This window comes from Colius striatus, chromosome 2 (assembly GCF_028858725.1).
Source record: "Colius striatus isolate bColStr4 chromosome 2, bColStr4.1.hap1, whole genome shotgun sequence".
Classification (NCBI taxonomy): domain Eukaryota; kingdom Metazoa; phylum Chordata; class Aves; order Coliiformes; family Coliidae; genus Colius; species Colius striatus.
This window is the reverse complement of record NC_084760.1, coordinates 77,743,136-77,761,868: the sequence shown is the minus strand read 5'-3', so window position 1 is coordinate 77,761,868 and position 18,733 is coordinate 77,743,136. Positions and strand designations below refer to the sequence as shown.

The following is an 18,733-nucleotide window of genomic DNA, read 5'->3' as shown; positions in this document are numbered from 1 at the left end:
ACAGTGCATGGGGTCAGGATGAATGCAAAGGATTTGTGTGCTCCTGGAGGCACCATGAGAGGTGAGTAGTGCCTTCTAGCGGGGCAGGGGGGCATGAAGCGTATAGGAGCTTTGGTAGTAGGGTGTCTGGCTTGTATCTTTCAGAAATAGTGTGGCCAGCAGGACCAGGGGTACTCGGCACTGGTGAGGCCACACCTCAAGTGCTGGGTTCGGTTCTGGGCCCCTCACTACAAGGACATTTTGGTGCTGGAGCGTGTCCAGAGACGGGCACCGAAGCTGGTGAAGGGTCTGGAGAACAAGTCTGATGAGCGCAGCTGAGGGAGCTGGGGATGTTTAGCCTGGAGAACAGGAGGCTGAGGGGAGATATCACAGAATCTCAAGGGCTGGAAGGGACCTCGAAAGGCCAACTAGTCCAACCCCCTGCTAGAGCAGGACCACCTAGAGTAGGTCACACAGAAACTCATCCAGGTGAGTTTTGAATGTCTCCATAGAAGGAGACTCCACAACCCATCTGGGCACGTGATCACTCTCCACAACTGCCTGAAAGGAGGTTGTAGTGAGGTAGGAGTCGATCTCTTCTCCCAGGTAATGAGTGATAGGACAAGAGGAAATGGCCTCAGGTTGCACCAGGAGAGCTTTAGATTGCAGATTAGGAAGAAGTTTTTCACTAAGAAGGTTGTTAGACACCAGCACAGGCTGCCCAGGGAGGTGGTGGAGTCGCCATCCCTGGAGATACTTAGAAGCCATTTAGCTGAGGTGCTGAGGGACATGGTTTAGTGGTGGGGATGGCAATGTGAGGTGAGTGGTTGGACTTGATGATCTTTAAGGTCTTTACCAACCAAAATGATGCTATGATTCTGATTCTCTGGCTAGATCTTATGCTTGGGTGGGAGACCATCTGGGTTCCCAGCCCACTTTCCTGGGCAGGGTGTTCAGTCTCTCAGCCAGGAAATGGACATTGAGTACCCTCAGCTGAACTCTCAGGGGAAGAGGCTGAATACATTGTGCTGTTATTGTATAAAGATACCACTTGTTACTGCAGGGCTGTGAGAAGATGGGACTTTGAGGTGTGTGTCACTTGCTGTGCCAGTGGAAGGGGCAGGTTTGCTGCACTCTGGCAGCAGGCTGGGTGTGCTGGACCTTCCTTAACTGCTCTGTGCAGGTGTGTTTGTGAAGCCCTTGGTTCTCTCCTGCCCTTCAGAATACTATGAAACCCTCGTCTGCCCCATGCTGGGACCACTGTTTACCTATCTGCATGTGGTAAGAAAGCACCGTGTTCACTCTGTTCCTTGGCAGCCCAGACTCCCTGAGGCAGCTGCAGTGATGGGCTGCCACAGCTGTCTCTGCAGGGCAGAGCCCTCGTGCCTAATTACTTTGATGCTGTTTAGGAGAGGTGTTGTAGTTTAACAGCAGCCAGGAACTAAGCACCGGAGAGCTGCTTACTCCTCCCCTGGAGAAGAAAAAAAGTAAAGAATTACCTCTGTCCCAGACAAAACGAGGACAGGAAGCTTTTGGAGGTGGTTGAACCCTGGCTGTTGCACAGCACCCTTTGCTGTGAATTCAAACCTGTGGACATTAGCTCCTCAGCCTTTAACTCTGAGAATTTTTGGGGGTTTATGTTTTGTTGGGGTTTTCTTCCCTCATTTTCCTGACAGTTTGCTCAGATTCCTACAGCCAGCACAGCCACAGTATTTTCAGTACAGTTCACAGCAGTTCTTGTCCCATTCAAAATGGGGCTCGGCTTGAGAGCTGTGTTTAAAGCTCCTGTGCTTCTGTCAGCAGCTCTCACTTGGGCCTCTTTGCATTATGTCCAGTATGGCTCTTTAGGAAGATATTGAATCTTCCTTTTTGTCTTGAACAGAGGTTGTCTCAGAAATGGCAGGTGATCAACCAGCGAAGCATGCTCTGGTAAGCTTCCACCCCTTGATAGGAGGGGGGAATGAGGAGTGGGATGGAGCTTTGGTCTTCCCCTTTGCCCAGGGAACAGCCTTGCCCACAGAGGGCTGGAAAACACTGTGTGTACCTTCATGGTGACACACTCTCTGTGCTTGGGTAGGAAATACGTGTACAAGTCATTGGCTCCTTTCACACTCAAACTTGTTCTCTTCAGTGAGGATGATGCTGCAGATGACAACCCTGAGTCTCAGGAGATGCTTGAGGAACAGCTGATCAGGCTGCTGACCCGAGAAGTCATGGATCTCGTCAGTAAGTGAAATCAAGCCAGGTCCCCCAGGACATTTGGGAAGTTGTTATCCTGGAGGAGAAGGATTTCCAGTGTAAAACTTAACTATATTGGCCAGTAGTATATAAGTATATATAAGATAATGCTTAGCAGGTGTGGGACAGTTAACCCTGCCAGAATCTTAGCTAAAACCTAGTGAGAGATGGATTTCAAATCTTCGGAAGATGGGTTCTTCCTTTTTTCTTGTTAGCTTTTAGGGCTCCGTGCTTTTGGTACTCTCTCTGTAGGAGTGCAAGACCCCCATTTGGGACCTGGATTCTCCCTTTCTGTGCCCTGGAGCCCAATATGGGACATGCATTTGTGGACAACCTGAGTTTGTTGCTGGCAATTGCCATGTCTTCAGCCAGACAGAAGGGAAGAAGTCTCCTTTCTTTGCGTTCTTTTTCTCAGCACGGCTTAAGCAGAGAGGCTGAGAAAATTGACTCTGCACAGAGATTGTTACAGACCCTCAGCCTTCTGCCTCCCTTCTTGCTTGGCCCTGTTGCCTTCACTTCAGATGATGTTCATCTCAGGGGATCAGCTTCAAATGGTTTTGCACGGTCCTAGTTCTTAGTAGTGTGAGGCAGCCACAGGAGGTTCACTGTGGGAGGATGCTGTGGGTGAGGTATTTCAACCTGCCAGGGAGTGCAGGATTTGGCTTCCATGCTGGCTGTGTAAGAGCCGGGGGAGCTTGAAGCAGTCATAAGCCCATCGGTGTCTGTAGGATGATATCTGCATGCTCTGAAGTAATATCTTTTCTGCTCCTCTGACCTGCAACTGTTTTTGCAGCTGTTTGCTGTGTTTCTAAGAAAGGTGTTGAGCATAACACTACTGCTGCTGTAGATGGAGACGGTGAGTAAATGCCTACCTTTGCTTTTCCTGCCCTGGGTGTATACAAGCACTTTTCCCCTTTCTTCGTGTGTTTCTTGAGAGAGAGGCTGGCCTGTTGCTGGAAGATCTGTGTGAGGAGGGGTCTAAGTTTGGTAAGAAACCTTTTCTATAGTAGCTAGCAGCAGGACAAGGGGTAATGGGATGAAGCTGGAGCACAAAAAGTTCCATTTAAACATAAGAAAAAACTATTTTCCTGTTCAGGTGAGGGAGCCCTGGCACAGGCTGCCCAGGGAGGATGTGAAGTCTCCTTCTTTGGAGGTCTTCAAGACCCACCTAGACATGTTCCTATCAGACCTGACCTAGGTGAACCTGCTTCTGCAGGGAGGTTGGACTAGATGATCTCTAAAGGTCCCTTCCAACCCCTACCATTCTGTGATTCTATGGTCTAGCCTAGGAACAAATGGATTCAGAGATAACGTGTTGGAGCAGCTGATTCTTTAGTTAAGAAGAAAAGGGTTGAGGAGAAGAGCGGGATGTGCAGAGTCTTCCCAAGAGCTGGAAGTAGCTAGTTGGGTGCAAAGGTGTGCTGTATCTTGGCTCCCAGCTCAATTCTGCCTGTGCCTCCCTCCGTGTTCGAGAGGCCCATGTTCACAGTCCTGCTCTTTGCTCTGCAGACGACGAAGCAATGGCCACAGAGGTGACTCCCCCTGCCAGCGCAGAGCTCACTGAGCTTGGCAAGTGTCTGATGAAGCAAGAGGTAAGAGCACCTGCTCAGATTTCCACCTGGCTTTCTCTCTGCTCTGTGCTGTACTTTGTGGTGCAGCCAGAGGCTGCTAGAGCGATCTGAACTGCTGGAGCATCCCCCAGTGTGAGAATCTTCTCTTGGGAACAGGCGTGGTTTTTAATGCTCTTGTTAATGGTGGCAGAAGCTACAGAGCAAATAGGGGTTGAGATCCTGTGTAACACGCAGCTACAGAGTTTCAGCTCTGCTCTGGGTGAGGCTCTGGTCATTCAGTTCTAGGCTGCTCCCTGGTTCTGCCTCCCTCCCTCTTTTGATCTGTAAAATCTGCTAGAAGTGGCACAAAAGCCACAGTGTGGGCACAAGCCACTGTGCAAGGTGCCTTCATCCCCATACCTCTGTACTCCTCCTCCCATAGACACCTCTGAAGTTTTTGCAGTGACTTGAGAGTAGCAGCTGGTGGAGAGTTCATGGGTGTTCAGGGGCCTTTCCAGGGGAAATGACAGGAGCAGGTTTGGTTGACATGGGTTTCTTGTGGCTGTGATGGTGTACACTGGGTGCCTTTTGAGCACCTTCAGCTGGAACAGCAGCAGCATGCAGGATTCTCAGAAGATAACCCCAGGGAGCTCCTGCAGAGTCCCTGGATAGCTTCTTGGCTCCCTTCAGGTTTGAACCCTGGAGGCAGGCAATAGCTCCTCTGACTGGTTTCCCTCTCTGTCTCCTTTCAGGATGTTTGCACTGCGCTGCTGGTCACTGCCTACACATCCCTTTCCTGGAAGGACACCTTGTCCTGCCAAAGAACTACAACACAGCTTTGCTGGCCACTGCTCAAACAGGTACCTCTGTTTGAGCAGGAGGAAGGGGTCTGTTCTGGCAGGGCTGGGAGAGGAAGCTCGGAATGTAGCGAGAAGCTGCTTCACCTCTGGGCATCTTCTCCCTGGGGAAGATGGAGCTGCTGCAGAAGGGCAGGCAGTCATCTGTCAGTGTCCTGCTTCTGTGCTGACACTGCCTCTTTCCCAGGTGCTTCCAGGAAACCTCCTGCCCGACGCTGTGTCCTGGTTTTTCATAAGTGTGCTGAAGGGCTTGCAGACACATGGGCAGCACGACGGCTGCATGGCAGCTCTTGTCCACCTGGCTTTCCAGATCTACGAGGCCTTGGTGAGAATTCTACTCTTCATCCAGATACAAGGTTGTCTTGGGAGTGGTGGCAAACTTATCCCTCACCTGCTTGGGTAGGGGCAGAGTTGCTGATGGCCCCCCCAGGGAGAGCAGGGCTGCTCCTTTAGCAGAGCTGTGTTAACCCTACTTCTCCCTGCAGCGCCCTCGCTATGCTGAGCTGAAGGCGGTGATGGAGCAGATCCCAGATATCCAGAGGGACTCTTTGGAGCAGTTTGATTCAAAGCTTCTCAACCCAACACTGCAGAAAGTGGCAGACAAGCGCCGGAAGGATCATTTCAAGCGCCTCATCACAGGTTGCATTGGGGTAGGTGATATCCTGGAAGAACATCACCCTATTTCACTTCACACCCATCCCCTGCAGAAGCGAGGGGGCAGACAGCCTGCTTGCTTCTCCCCACCCGGCCCCTTCCCAGCCAGCAACATGTTCCCAGTGTTTGTTCTGTCTCTCTTCACCTTAGAGGTACAGTAGGTATAGCAAGGCAGACGGAGCAAACCCTCCAGCAGTGGCTGAGGGGCAGGGGACACATTGCATAAGAGTGCCAAGGGGAACCCAGTGCTAAAATGTTTGAACAAAGCTGCCAGGTGAGCGCTGGGCTTCTCTGAGGATGGCAGTGTTGGAGCCTGGTGGCATTGCATTAGAAGCTGGGGAGCTGGTGCACTAGTGGTTACTCTGGGAAGGACCAGGCCTGAGAGTCCCCAAAGTGCGTGCAGGGGGACCAGGCCTAGGGATTGCAGTCTGGAGTCTGCACCTTGTCTGTAAGCTGGCTGCCCCTGAGCTGAGTGTGAGGGGTGTGAGGGCAGCAGTGATTGATGCCTGTCTCTCTGTCCCCTGCAGAAGCCCCTCGGGGAGCAGTTCCGCAAGGAGGTTCATATCCGGAACCTCCCCTCTCTCTTCAAAAAGGTGAAGCCATCACTGGAGACAGACGTGCTAGAAAATGAGGATGGAGAGGGCCTCACTGCGTTCTTTGAGCCCTGAGCCTGGGATGCTGCAGCCATCTCCTCCCCTACCTTATATTTTGTCTCTCTTCATAGTAAGCACGTTAGATTCTCCTTGTCATCGCCTCCACAAGCATTTGTCTGAATAAAGCCCCTTTAAGGGTCCTGTCCCATTCTCCTCCCTGCACTGGGATGGGACCTGTGGTGGCATATGAACCAGTCTATTAAGCTTTCCTCAATTCCTTCTCCTCCTCTCCATCAGATGAGCAGCTTTAGACCTCCACTACTCTGCAAGGTGGGAACCAAGCACGGAGACTCCATTAGGTACAGCCAGGTCATCCTGTAGCCTTGGCTCACTCTCATCCCTTGGGGTGTAGGATTAATGCACAAGGCAGAGTAACGCACCCCGTGAGAAGGGGCTCCCCAAGTCTTCCCCAGGGTGCCAGGAGGCCGGCTTTGTAGGGACTCGCAGCATGCCTGTGGGTGCCTGTCCCACAGATCCGCATCCAGACAGGGGCTGCATGCCAGGGGAGCTGCACTGTTCCAGCATCTCTCTCCATATCAGCCTTTCTGTGCTTGGTGGAGCTGCTCTCTAGAAAGAGGCAGACACCGTCACACAGGCAGATGTGTGTATGATCACGCAGCCTGTTGGGCCCAGAGCCAAAGGGCAGGCTTTTCCTTTGTGCCAGCCTCTCCTGGACATCTCTCTCAGGGGAGCAAGACTGATTGTTTTTATTTCTTCTTTTTAGCATGCCCTGTAGACTAGAACATGGCCAGTGCAGGGTACACAAAATCTGGACCAATATCTGAAGCACCTGCAAACCAAAAGGGATCTCCTCACCCTGTTGCTGTGGAGGTGACAGTAGCCTGTGTTTTTACCCCGTCTGGTACTTAGAGAACAGGGGGCATGGGGCAGGAGGGCTTGGGTTTATACTGCAGTTTATGGGGATAGCCAGGTTAGAAACTGGGTTTTAGACGAGGTGGGACTCTTTATCAATCAAGCCACTCCAATTTGCTAAGCTGGTCCTCCTTACATGACAAATGTTCACTCGAGTTATCCCAGTGTCAGCACAGGAGCTGGGAGGGTCTGGCCAGAGCTAGCTGGCAGTGCCAGCAGCCAGGAGACAAAGCCAGTAATAAACTGTGGCAGCCAGAGAAGGTGGCACCTCCCCTGGGACAGACTTGACAGAAGAGAGGGTCTGGGAGGTGTTGGGAGTGCAGGAAGGAAGAGCAGGCTGTGGGAATCCACTTACCCTCCTGTGCTGTTCCTCCTGGCCTCAGAACATTTTTAACCTCTGAGTTAACATGGCTCCTGGCTCTAGCAAAGGCTGGGTGTATTTATTGTGTTGTGATATTTTTAACATTCTGTGACTTCATGCTAGACACAAGGGGGGTTTTTTAAATGGTTTTTAGAACCTTTTTTGTAGGAATGTTTAAATCCAAAGCTGTCTCTGAACTGGTTGTGTTACACCTCTGAATGTCAGTAAAGCTATTCCAGTTTCGTATACGTGGTGTCACGTTTCCTTTTTACTCTTTTATCTCTTTCAGTAAGATCTGAGACCTCTGCTCTGCCCAGACTGCTTTCCGAACGATTGTTCACTCCTTATTCCAGCTCCCAAAAAGGGAGCACCTTACCAGAGAGGAGACAAACTGTTCCAGACTAAATCATTAAATTGGAAAGCAAGGAGAAAATTGCATTTTAAAGTATTTGTAATAGTCACTCCCAGCTGGTTTATATTAATTCTACAAGAGCCACTAGGTCCCAGGTTCCAGCTTGAAGGGGGTGTGTTGCCAAAGTGAAACCCTTTGTCAGGGCTCTTCTAGGGCATGTCCCACCAGTGCATGGGGAATGGGCAGAGTACCATCTCAGCACGTTCAGATGCTGCTCCAGCAGCCTCCAAGGCTCACCTCCCACCTCATACTGTACTGAAGCCATAACTCTTCCAGCTGCTCTTTTCCATACCCTGGGAAGGCGATGTAGCTATTGCCTTTGGTCTGTCCCCTCACCTCTTACAAAAGCAGAAGCCCTCAAAGAGGTGGACCTGAGCAACACCAATACAAGTGTTTGTTACAAAAACCTGTAATCCAGCTCAGTATGGAAGCTGCTCGAGCTCGTTTAAACTGAAAGGACCCAGGTAGAACTAACTGGTTTTCAAAGGAGATGTTCAAACACCTCAATGACATTGATTAGGAACCAGCCACAGAGGGAAAGGAACTTTTCTCTGCTTGTGCTGGCACCGGGACTACATCCTGTCTGCCTCATACAGGGAGTACTGCACACCTGAGCTGGTGCAATTTTTAAGCAAGCAAAAAGCCCTGGGGAGGAATCTTGGCTAAGGCTGTTATGAGACCTAAACCATGAGGTACCGACTAAAGGCTAGCTCTTGGGTTCCCATCTAAGGCTAAGTAGATGAATGGAGACTCTGTGGACCAGGTTCAGCAGCCAAGGTCCCTGCAAACCTGCTGAAAGAAAATGAGGTGCAAGAGTCTGCGAGCACAGCTGTGACACAGCAACATCTCCCAGAACAGCCCTGACAGGGAAGCAGCCCTTTCTCCACAGCCTATTACCACTTGTCTTGGGTAAGCAGGGCATGGGTCTGTGCCCCTTATTTCTTCCCTACATATGGACCCTAACATCTGTAAGGGTGTTGACAATGTAACTATATCCCCATGAAACAGGTGGGGAAATAGCACAATTTGCTACACTAACCTCTAGCATTGCAGTGAGGATTGATTTAAGCAAGTGTGACGCACCAGTACTCCCAGCCATTCTCTGAAGCTCCAGTTCCTTCATCATCTTGTCAAGAGAGACTTTCAAAAGCCAAAACCTGCCTGGTGCTGACGAAGAGCAATGCTCACTCCTGACATTAACCTGCAAGTTCTCCCAGGCTTCCCTGGTTGAAGACAGGCCTTTGACTAACTTGCCCTCCACCATTGGGTTCTGCTTCAAGATCATTCAGTCACTAAAAGGGAGAAGAGTGTAATCAAACCTAACAACTGGGAAGAAATGCACTACCTATTGGAGAAGGGACAGTCAGTCTTTACAGAGCATGTTGTTAAACCCCACCTTTGCACAGAGAAGCCCAGTACTCTGTTATAGAATCATATGGGCTGGAAGGGATCATCACAGACCATCTAGTCCAACACTCCTCCCACAGACAGGGACACCTTCCACTAGACCAGGTTGTTCAAAGCCTCATCCAGCCTGGCCTTGGACACTGCCAGGGATGGGGCATCTACAGTCTCTCTGGGCAACCTGTTCCAGCATCCAACCACCACCCTTACTGTAATTAGTGTCTTAGTCCAATCTAAATCTACTCTCTTCCAGTTTAAAACTGTTGCTTCTTGTACTGTCACTACAGGCCACAGCAAAAAGCCTTTCTCCAGGCCCCCTTTACATATTGAAGCATGACAATAAGGTCTCCCTCAAGCCTTCTCCAGTCTGAACAACTGCAGCTCTCAGCCTTTCTTCACAGGAGAGGTGTCCCAGCCCTCTGACAGTACAGCCTTTTATCTGCCACATTAACTGCCCTGGAGCTGGTTTGAGGCACCTGCAAAACTGTCCTGCACCGATATTGCTTTGTTAAATCTCACTGCCCTGCAGCAAAGAGCTTCACTACACTGCCACATCAGCCCTCTTCACATGCTGCACACAATCTAAAATAAACGTTATTATTCATATTTAGACCTGCTGCCACTTTCTTCTCTGTGTATTACCATCTCACAGTTGTGAACAGCACGGGAGACAGCTGTAAATAAACCCCTTTATTTTAGTGCATCTCCTCACTGAGGCTCATTACCAACAAGGAATAAATTGAAAGAGATGGTCCTAGGACTCTTAACAAGCCCATCTCAAACCTCTTGCCTATGCAAGAGGAATCACAAGCAGACAGGTGCAGGACGCCTAGAACAGCAGTGCGGGGATGTGCTTCCCAGCTACAGCCTGGTCACTCCATTGGCACAGAGTCCAGCTCATTCAGGAAGCGCTGACACTTTCCCATCAGGATCTTGATGGCTTCACTCACCAGCACATCTGGAGGCAAGATACCCGTCGACTCCACTGAAACTGCAGAGAGACACAAGTCAGCACAGCCACCTCTTGTGACGAGCCAGATCTCCACAGCCAGAGGAGAAAAGGCTAACACTTGCCAGTGGGAAGCACACACACATTCTGAGAGCAACACCCAAAACACAACCTCAGTAGCTACCCACTGGAATATGAACGTATGTTGATGGTGGGGGAAGGGAAAGGGGAGGCAGAAGCCTAGCTACACACATTGGCCAATCTCTGGTTCTGTGCACAAGCCACAGCAGGGCTCCATGTCCTGTGGAGAAGGGGTCACTTACAGATGTAATGGTTCCGTACTCTTGCCAGGCGCACACGGTTCTTCAGACCCTCGTGACGGAAAACTTCTCTGCTGAACGTGTCCAGCCGTGCGTTGGCTACTCTGGCCACCTTCTTCCCTAAAGGGGAGAAGGTGAAATGAGATGGGTGCCTTGTGCTCACAACAGGTGCTTACTCCTCAGCAAAGGCAGCGAAGCCTCAAACACAAAGAACTGGCACATCCCCACTCCAGCGTGACAGAACTAGTAAACACAAAGCTTGTATGTACCCCTGGGTAGGGCACAAGAAGTCCTCTTCACGCTCAGCTGCTGGAAAGACCAAGCTCATCATCCAGTCTTACAGACTGAGAAGAGAGCATGGGAAGCTGCATTCAGCAGCTGCAGACCTCTGTGGACCAGCACCCAAAGCCTCAGCATTTCAGGGAGATGCCAGCCCATCATCTGCATGTAGACACTCATCTGTAAACCCAGGCTCAGAACAGCATGATCTGTTGCTAATCAGCAACACTACAACATGGTTTTGTCTCCGCAAGGTTTGTCTTTAATCAGTCTCTGCTTGTCAGGGCTCGTAAGGAATAAGGCACCCAGAGCATGAAAAAAGTACCTTTGATATTCTGGATCTCGATGACTCCAGGGGAAAAGCACTTCTGCAACAGCTCAGCTGCCTCATCCTCAATAGGCTGCAGGAGAGTAATGTCAGGAAGCAATCGATAACTAGCTGTGGCCACAGGAGAAAACTTGGCATGGTCTTTACCTGCGTGAGGAGTTAAGGGTCAAGAATGAGGACAGGCCTCAGGGAGCAGGAGTGCAAGGATGCTGGAGACTAAAGTTCCAGACAGAAAGGCAGCTCTCCCCTCTTCCCTTTCACATGACCATGCTATGTATCAACCACTCCCACTCTTCCTCCTGCTGTCCCAGAAGCCACAACTCACCTATACCCTTGACACAATGCATAAGCACATCTATTTCTTGTCCCGGTCGTAACAGCGCAATGAGGATGTCATCATGAACAGGTCGGAAGTCTGCATCTGGAAAGAGGTCTGTCTGATTCCCCAAGGGCACCCATGTCATGTGTTTACTGTACACTGCAAAGAGAAGCCACAAGCGTCAGCCAGCTGCTGTCTCAGAACAGGTCACCGGCCAGTACGGGACTGGAGATGGCACAACGTAAGTTCATCAGCATGAGGGAATCAGCTTTCTCTGCTCACAGTGCTGACAGCACAGCCCAAAAACAGGAAAGAAAAAGACAGCGCCTATCTTTAGGAGAGATCTCACCTTTGTGATTGAAATATAGCTCATTAGGATCAGATGACTCCTTGGCTGCCTGAGGGTTTCGGCTGCACTTGATTTTCAGTTGGAACTGCAGAGTATCGATTTCTGTGCCTTCTTCATCTCCTGGTAAGAGGAGAACAGTATGAGCCTCTACAGAATCACAGCTCTGCTTGGTTTATACGTGATCCTGATTTTGTGCCTTGGGAGAAACCTTCAATATTTCTGTTTGAGCCAAGACTCTCACCTTGGTTTCTGTATTCAAAGAGTCGAGGGTCAGCTCGGATTGGGATGAGGCCCAAGCGATGGGCCAGAATTTCATCCTGCACAATGGACGTGTTGTTGTACACAAATACTTTCTCTACAGCCATGGTTGGTACCTCAGGGAGATGAGAGATCGAGTCAGCGTGAGATGACAGTTGAACTACACACACCAACAGAATATCCAGCTAGAGGTTCTCACCTGTCGCATAAATAATTCCCCCACAGTCTATTTTCAGTGGTATCTCTGCCAAACTTGCCTACCAGCTATACCCTTATACCCAACATGCTCCCTTCTCTGTTGTTTGTTGTTGTTTGGGGTGGAATTTTTTTAAACAAAAGATCACAAGAAGTGCAAGGCAGGATGATCCACAGACACTACCAACAGCACCCTTAAGAGCCACAGGCACCATCCCTCAACCTGCTAAGGCCCCGACTCTCTTTGGGCCTCTGGCACACGTGCAGAACAAACTCATGCTTCTCTCTCAAAGCCAGGAGCTGTGCACACGGGCTGACTGACGAACGGCAGGACCTTCCCCGCTCCCCATCACGCAACTCTCCCCCGCTCCCGGGCCGGCACCTCCCGAGCGCCCCCCGCGAGTCTCGGTCCCCGCCGCCCCCGCCCGCCCCTCGGCCGGCCCCGGTACCTCGGCGAGCAGGATGCGGCGGAAGGCGTTGGCGATGGCGGCGTCGATGCCCACCATGTCGAACTCCAGCGCGCCCTCCTCCTCGCGGATCACGTCCACGCGGAACGCCTGCACGGACCACGCGCGGCGCGGGTCACGCCGGGCACCGCGCGTGGGGTCCGACCCCCCCCACCTCCCGCACCCACCGGCCCCAGCGCGGCCCCACCTCCTCGAAGCGCCGCTGGTCCCACGCGTCATCGTAGCCCGGGTAGTTGCCGGGGAAGTCGGTGGTGTGGACCTGTGAAGGGCAGAGCGGCGGGGCCATGAGGGGCGCCGGGAGCCGCGCGGCCGCCGCTGCCCCGTCCCGTCCCACTCACGTTGCGGACGCCGAACTCGCCCAGCACCACGCGGTCCCGCATCTCGTCCGTGCCCGCCTTGGCCGCCATGGCCACCGCCGCTGGCGGCGGAGGGCGGCGCTCCCCGGCACGTGACGGGCCCGCGCCCGCCCACGAGTGGCCCCACAGCTCCCGGGTGGTGCGGGCCTGCTTCCAGGCCGCCGGCCGGCCCGCGGCAGCGCATCCCGCCCGCCCTCCTCGCCGCGTCCCCTCTCCCCGTCACCCCCCGCGCTGTCGTGTCTCCGGCCCCGCGCCACACACGAGATGGCGGCAGCGCCCGCCCGTGGCACATCTCGCGAGCGCGCGGTGCCGCCGCCAGCGTCACATCCGGCTGCTGCCCCGCTGCCCAGCGGCAGAAGCCAGCGCGGCTCGGCTCGGCCAAGCCCGGCGCGGCCCGGTTTCACTCGGCTCGGGCACCATGGCCGCGCCGGGAGCAGCGGCGGGCGGCGGCAGGAGCGGCGCCGCCACCGGCTCCGCCGCCGACTGGGGCGGCTTCGAGGACAACATGCAGGTGGGGCCGTAGCGGGCCGGGGGCGGCGGTGGTGCCGCGGGGCCGAGCCGAGCGGGCGCTGACGCTGTCTGTCCCGGCGCAGGGTGGCGGCTCCGCCGTCATCGACATGGAGAACATGGACGACACGTCGGGCTCCAGTTTCGAGGACATGGGGGAGATGCACCAGCGCATGAAGGAGGAGGAGGAGGAGGAGGCGGAGGGCGAGGCAGGGGCCGCCGAGGAGGAGGACGGGGAGTTCTTGGGCATGAAGGGGCTGCGGGGGCAGCTGGGGCGGCAGGTGGCTGACCAGGTGAGCGCGGCCCCCCGCCCCGCCAAGCCCCGGGGCCCCGGGCGCTGCCCGGCCCGCCCGCCCCGCCACTGCCGGCTCCCCTTTGTCCGCAGATGTGGCAGGCGGGGAAGAGGCAAGCCTCCCGGGCCTTCAGTCTCTACGCCAACATCGACATCCTCCGGCCCTACTTCGACGTGGAGCCCGTCCAAGTGCGAGCCAGGTGGGCAGGGCCCGGCCCGGGCCGTCTCCCCTCGCGAGGCAGCGGGTTCTCGGCAGTGGGAGGCCGGCAGTGCCGCGAGCTGCAGCGGGCTGACAGCGTCACGGGAAGGCTCAGATGCGGGGAAACGCGCTGAGCTTTGTCCCACTATCCGTAAGGAGGTCCCTCTCACCCAGCGTTGCTGCTCAAGGCAGAAGGAAAGGGATTTGGGGCATCTTCAGCCTTGTAGTTCTCACCTGCATTATGTGGCTTCCATTGGGTTTACAACATAGGTGTACTCAAAAAGGCCAAGTGTTGTGAGGCTGGATGAAGAAAGGTGCCTTTACCTTCCTGCTATTCTGTTAATAACCTCATCCCTGAGTGGATCCCTAAATGTTTTCATTGAGAGCCCCCCTGCCTTCAGCCTTAAACCTCTGACAGTAAGGTTTGTCTCAGTTACCTTATGTGACCATCTAGAAGAAATCACTGTCCCTCAAGACACACCACAAACACTGTGTCACAGACACTCCCTGTGACCACAGCAGAAAACACTGGTGATGGGAGTAGGGGGTCTTTCAGTTTTGAAGCATTTTGTTAACCATCCTGTTTTCCTCCCTGCTTCCAATGTCATTCCCTGCTTTGCTGTGATGCAGGCTGCTGGAGTCTATGATTCCTGTGAAGATGATTAATTTCCCACAGGTGAGTTCTCGTTCGCTGAGTCAGACTCCATGACCAACTAAATGTCCCACAGACACCTTGTAAAGCTAAAGTAGTCCATGTTATTAAGGACTCTAGTTTGTTAGGTGTTCATCTCCCTAGAGATGTTGGTAAACCGTTTCCTGTGGTTGTTCTCAGCCTCAGTGGGCTGCCTTTAGTTCTAGACTCCACACACCCCAGATTCCTCATCACACAACCTGTCCTGCATGACTCCCATCAGCAGGGACTTCGCTGTTACATCTCAAGTGGCAAACTTCATCCAAGGCACTTCTCACATCACTTGGGATGGAGAGCCTGGTCTCCGGGAGCACTAACCAAACCTTCCCTCATCTGTCTCCTGTAGAAGATTGCAGGTGAGCTGTACGGACCCCTCATGCTGGTTTTCACACTGGTGGCCATCCTCTTGCATGGCATGAAGACCTCGGACACCATCATTGTACGTTGAGTCTCAGTGGTAAGCTGTGGTTTGACTGGGCCTTGGATTGCTCTAATGACACTAAGGAATGGAGAAAAAACCTCTGCCATGACTGAGCAGCATCTTGCTGAATAGCAGATCGATTTGAGGAAGAACCTTTTGGTTTGGGGATGGGAGGAAGAATGTATCGGGAAGTCTTGATGCTCTGTTGCTGGGACAGCCGGGTGTGGGTCACATGGCAGCCTCAGGGCTGCTAGCCTGCTATTTCATTGTGCTCTGGGACTCTGAGGTGGAATTTGAGTGCTGGCAGGTCACTTCTGTGAGTGGTCCTCATCCTGACACTGTCTCCACAGAGGGAAGGCACACTGATGGGCACAGCCATCGGCACCTGCTTCGGCTACTGGTTGGGCGTCTCCTCCTTCATCTATTTCCTGGCTTATCTGTGCAATGCCCAAATCACAATGGTGCAGATGCTGTCGCTGTTGGTACGTACGGATGGAGCTGCTCCAAGACAGGTTGTTCTGCATGGTGTTCCAGCACAGGCTCTTCCCAGGGAACAGGAAAAGTCCTTGTAAATCGGCAGTCCCCAGTAACTGCACTGGGACAGCCTGGAGCTCCAGAGTGCCGTTCTGACCTGCCCCATTTGAGGCGCGGCAGCAGCACGAGGCAGTTCCTTTGCTCTGGTCTCCTGGTTTGCACCTCTCCCATCCGAGAACCTGGTGGTAAAAAAAATGGGCGATTCCAATTTCTCTGGAATCAGGGGCTCTTCTGTTTCCAAAGTTGTTGCAGTCTCTGACATCCCTGGATATCCTTCAGGTTATTTGGGTGTGAGCTGAAGTTGTTGTGTTGGTTGGCTCTGAATGAGTGGCTTGTGAAGCTTTGCCTTGGTGAAGCGTTGCAGGAATAGGCTGCTCGTGCTCTCAATCAGTGGCCCTTTGTGTGGAACTGACACTTGTAACGTGGGCGTTTTTGTTCCGTCAGGGCTACGGTCTATTCGGACACTGCATCACTCTCTTTGTCACCTATAATATCCACTTCCACTCCCTCTTCTATATCTTCTGGTTGGGTGTTGGTGGACTTTCTACACTACGAATGGTAAGTGACAGGCCTCCTCTTCTGGGGACACAAGGGGGAGAGGTGTTGTTTGCTTTCTGTTCCTTGGGCCTGGCAGTTCATTTCACAACCAGACAGGCTGCTGTGAACAGCCTGGTGCTCCTGGGACATTTGGCATATGGAGGTGACACAAATTAATATCCTCACCCTTCTCAACAGCTGCAGGGGGTTTGCTCCCTTGCTGCTGTGGAGAGTTGTGCCTGCAATCATGGAGAGACTGGGCAAGGTTCACCTACATGAAACAAAATCAAATTGCTCTGATTTTGTTGGTGCACACTGCAAAAAAGGCTCTGAGCAGTGTTTCCATTGGCTCCACAACATGGCCCCATCCTCCTGTGTGCCCCCCAGTGCAGTGCCAGGGGCTGAGGCAGCAGCCACCTCATCTCTAATCTCCACCTCTCTCTCTCCCTGTCCCAGGTTGCCGTGCTGGTGTCGCGCACTGTGGGGCATACCCAGCGGCTCATCCTGTGTGGCACCCTTGCTGCTCTGCATATGCTTTTTCTCCTCTATCTGCACTTTGCTTACCACAAAGTGGTAGAAGGTAAGCAAGGGAGATAAAAAGACAGAACATGTTAGATGTGGGGGAAGAGGAATTGTTTTTTTCTTTCTCTGAGAGAAAGGACAGTTTGGGTCAGACCCGAGGACATCTGTGCCAGTTTACAACCCAAGGATGACCAGCACTGGTTTTATTAGAGGAAGCTGTCAGAGCAGCAGGGAGATGTGGGGTAGTTTCTGTGCGCTGAGTTTTAGTACTTAAGACCTAAGTTGTGAAGCAGGAAGCTTTTCCTCCCACAAGTGATCTATGGCAGCACTGTCCCATCTCTTCCTGAACCTTGCTGAAGTCAGGTGGCTTTTCTCTGATCAGGAAATGTCATAAGTCTTTCTCCTTCTCTGTGTAACACCTGTTTTTTATCTTCTGTTGTACCACACAGCCAGCTGAAGCTGCATCTTTCCCAGTTGGTGCTGTTTACCAGGCTATACGTATCCAGATCCCCTTTCTCTTTATATTTTCTCCTAACAAAATCTCAATCTCCTTCAAAACAAAAAAAATACTTCCCCAGCCCATTGCTGGAGAGTTTCCAGATCCCTAAATACGGGATTCTGCAAGTCTCTTTATGAGTTTAGGCAGCCAGATTTGTTCATGGTATGCAGGTAAATCCACACCATTTGGGGTTACAGCACAGCATTACAGGTCCTTTTAGATGTAAATACTGTGCTTTCCTGGATCCGTTCTTATGGCAAAGGTGCCCAGCCCTGATCTGCAACTTTTCAGCAGACGAAAGAGGGTAAAATACACTCCAGGCAGTTTTCTTCAGGGCACTCAAGACCGATTATCCATCTGGAGAAGGTAATTGACAGGGACCAGAGGACACTCACATTTGTTCGTGTGCCTCCTTCCAAATGTGGTCTGCGTTTGCATTGCAATGAGAAAAAATCCTCATTGCACCCCCCAGCTGCAGCTCCTGATGTCAGTCAGCAGGTGTAACAGTTGGTCTAAGAGCAGGACCTGTGCTGGGATGAGGTGGGGACAGGATTTTATCAAGCTACCCCGTCAGAACAGTATGCCTAGCAGTGTCTGCATTTGGGTCAGATGGCAAGGGACAGGATCTGGCACCCTCAGAGTGAAAGGATCGCGTTCTTCCTGGGAATGCACAGTTTCCCTGCCCCAAGGACAAGCTCTGACCTGTAGCCTGTGGTCTCTGGATAGAAGTGTTTACCCCTGTTCAGCCTTCGGGGCTAGATGTCTCCTCCCATTGCATGCAGGTGCTTTGCCATGTCCTGGGTCTTACCCCCACCAGCCACTACCTGGCCAGAGAGAAAAGCCAGAAACATACCATCTGCATCTAAACTAACTCTTGCCACTCTCCCCTTTCTTCTGTTACCTGCAGGCATCCTGGACACGTTGGAAGGACCCAACATGCCGCCCTTTCAGAGAGTTGCCCGAGACATTCCAGTTGTTTCCAATACTGTATTGAACACAACAGCCAAAGCCGTTGCATTGACCCTGTAGTTTCACAGACTTGGACTTGCTTCCTTAGTACTTCTTTGGGGCTGCATAGGGCCATAATAACCTGCTGCCTCTTAGGAACAGGACAGAACAGCAGGAAGGAGACTTGGTGGTGTTTTCCTGGACCTGTCTTTTGGGCTGCAGTTGTGGGCAGCTGAGTGGACTGCACCTCGGTGACTCAGAAGAACTGTGCTCTTCTTCCACCCAGGTCTGGGCTGCCTCGAGTAGAGTGGTTCTGTTGCCTGCATGTTTCACTGGGGTTTCCCAGCGCAGTTTGTCCTTTACCCCACTTTCTGCTTGCTGATGTAACCCCTGGGGTATCTGCCCTGTTCCTGTCCTGAAGAGGGAAGAATTAAATTGATGTTGGTGCTGAATGATGTCTTACATTTGAGCGTACTTGTGCAATGGGAGAGTGGTGTTGGGTCTCTGTGTCTTTATCTGTCCTGTCCTCAAAGCAGGATTGTTTGCAGTGTTTTGCTGTCCTGTTTCAAATGTTCTGTGATACGTCACCTGTGTCTTTGGCACCTTTTCCCTAGCCCAAGAGGCACGGGCACTTGAGTTTCTCTGTAGATTTTCAGGAACAGCATGATGTTTAACCACATGCTCTTCTTTATCATGGTCCAGATTGATTCCCCCTCTTCTGGCTGGGTCCAAACCACCGTCTCATCTCACCGTCCCTTCTCCCATGTATGTCAGAAATGTAT

At 52.4% G+C, this 18,733-nt stretch overlaps 3 protein-coding genes across 7 annotated transcripts in view; 2 read left to right on the top strand and 1 right to left on the bottom strand.

Annotated features, from left to right (window-relative positions):
- XPO5 (exportin 5) overlaps nucleotides 1-7,411 on the top strand; it is a 31,598-nt gene extending 24,187 nt beyond the window's left edge. For all 5 annotated transcript variants that reach the window (XM_061991219.1, XM_061991217.1, XM_061991216.1 and 2 more), the window contains 9 exons: nucleotides 1,163-1,260; nucleotides 1,862-1,908; nucleotides 2,111-2,205; nucleotides 3,011-3,073; nucleotides 3,727-3,809; nucleotides 4,520-4,627; nucleotides 4,812-4,949; nucleotides 5,110-5,274; nucleotides 5,806-7,411. In XM_061991219.1, the coding sequence (XP_061847203.1) occupies nucleotides 1,163-1,260; nucleotides 1,862-1,908; nucleotides 2,111-2,205; nucleotides 3,011-3,073; nucleotides 3,727-3,809; nucleotides 4,520-4,627; nucleotides 4,812-4,949; nucleotides 5,110-5,274; nucleotides 5,806-5,946 (938 nt within the window). In that variant the 3' untranslated portion in view covers nucleotides 5,947-7,411. The remainder of the gene's footprint in view (nucleotides 1-1,162; nucleotides 1,261-1,861; nucleotides 1,909-2,110; nucleotides 2,206-3,010; nucleotides 3,074-3,726; nucleotides 3,810-4,519; nucleotides 4,628-4,811; nucleotides 4,950-5,109; nucleotides 5,275-5,805) is intronic.
- A 2,245-nt stretch (nucleotides 7,412-9,656) lies between these two features.
- POLR1C (RNA polymerase I and III subunit C) lies at nucleotides 9,657-12,975 on the bottom strand. Its single transcript, XM_061991213.1, has 9 exons — nucleotides 12,784-12,975; nucleotides 12,633-12,704; nucleotides 12,428-12,535; nucleotides 11,767-11,899; nucleotides 11,526-11,645; nucleotides 11,183-11,335; nucleotides 10,855-11,004; nucleotides 10,254-10,370; nucleotides 9,657-9,972 (listed from the first exon to the last, which is right to left on the bottom strand). The coding sequence occupies exons 1-9, from the start codon at nucleotides 12,850-12,852 to the stop codon at nucleotides 9,854-9,856; spliced, it is 1,041 nt and encodes a 346-aa protein (XP_061847197.1). The 5' UTR covers nucleotides 12,853-12,975; the 3' UTR covers nucleotides 9,657-9,853.
- On the top strand, nucleotides 12,928-18,403 carry YIPF3 (Yip1 domain family member 3). Its single transcript, XM_061991214.1, has 9 exons — nucleotides 12,928-13,312; nucleotides 13,395-13,601; nucleotides 13,694-13,800; nucleotides 14,430-14,475; nucleotides 14,837-14,929; nucleotides 15,262-15,393; nucleotides 15,890-16,003; nucleotides 16,439-16,562; nucleotides 17,911-18,403. The coding sequence occupies exons 1-9, from the start codon at nucleotides 13,220-13,222 to the stop codon at nucleotides 18,030-18,032; spliced, it is 1,038 nt and encodes a 345-aa protein (XP_061847198.1). The 5' UTR covers nucleotides 12,928-13,219; the 3' UTR covers nucleotides 18,033-18,403.
- Nucleotides 18,404-18,733: the final 330 nt, after the last annotated feature.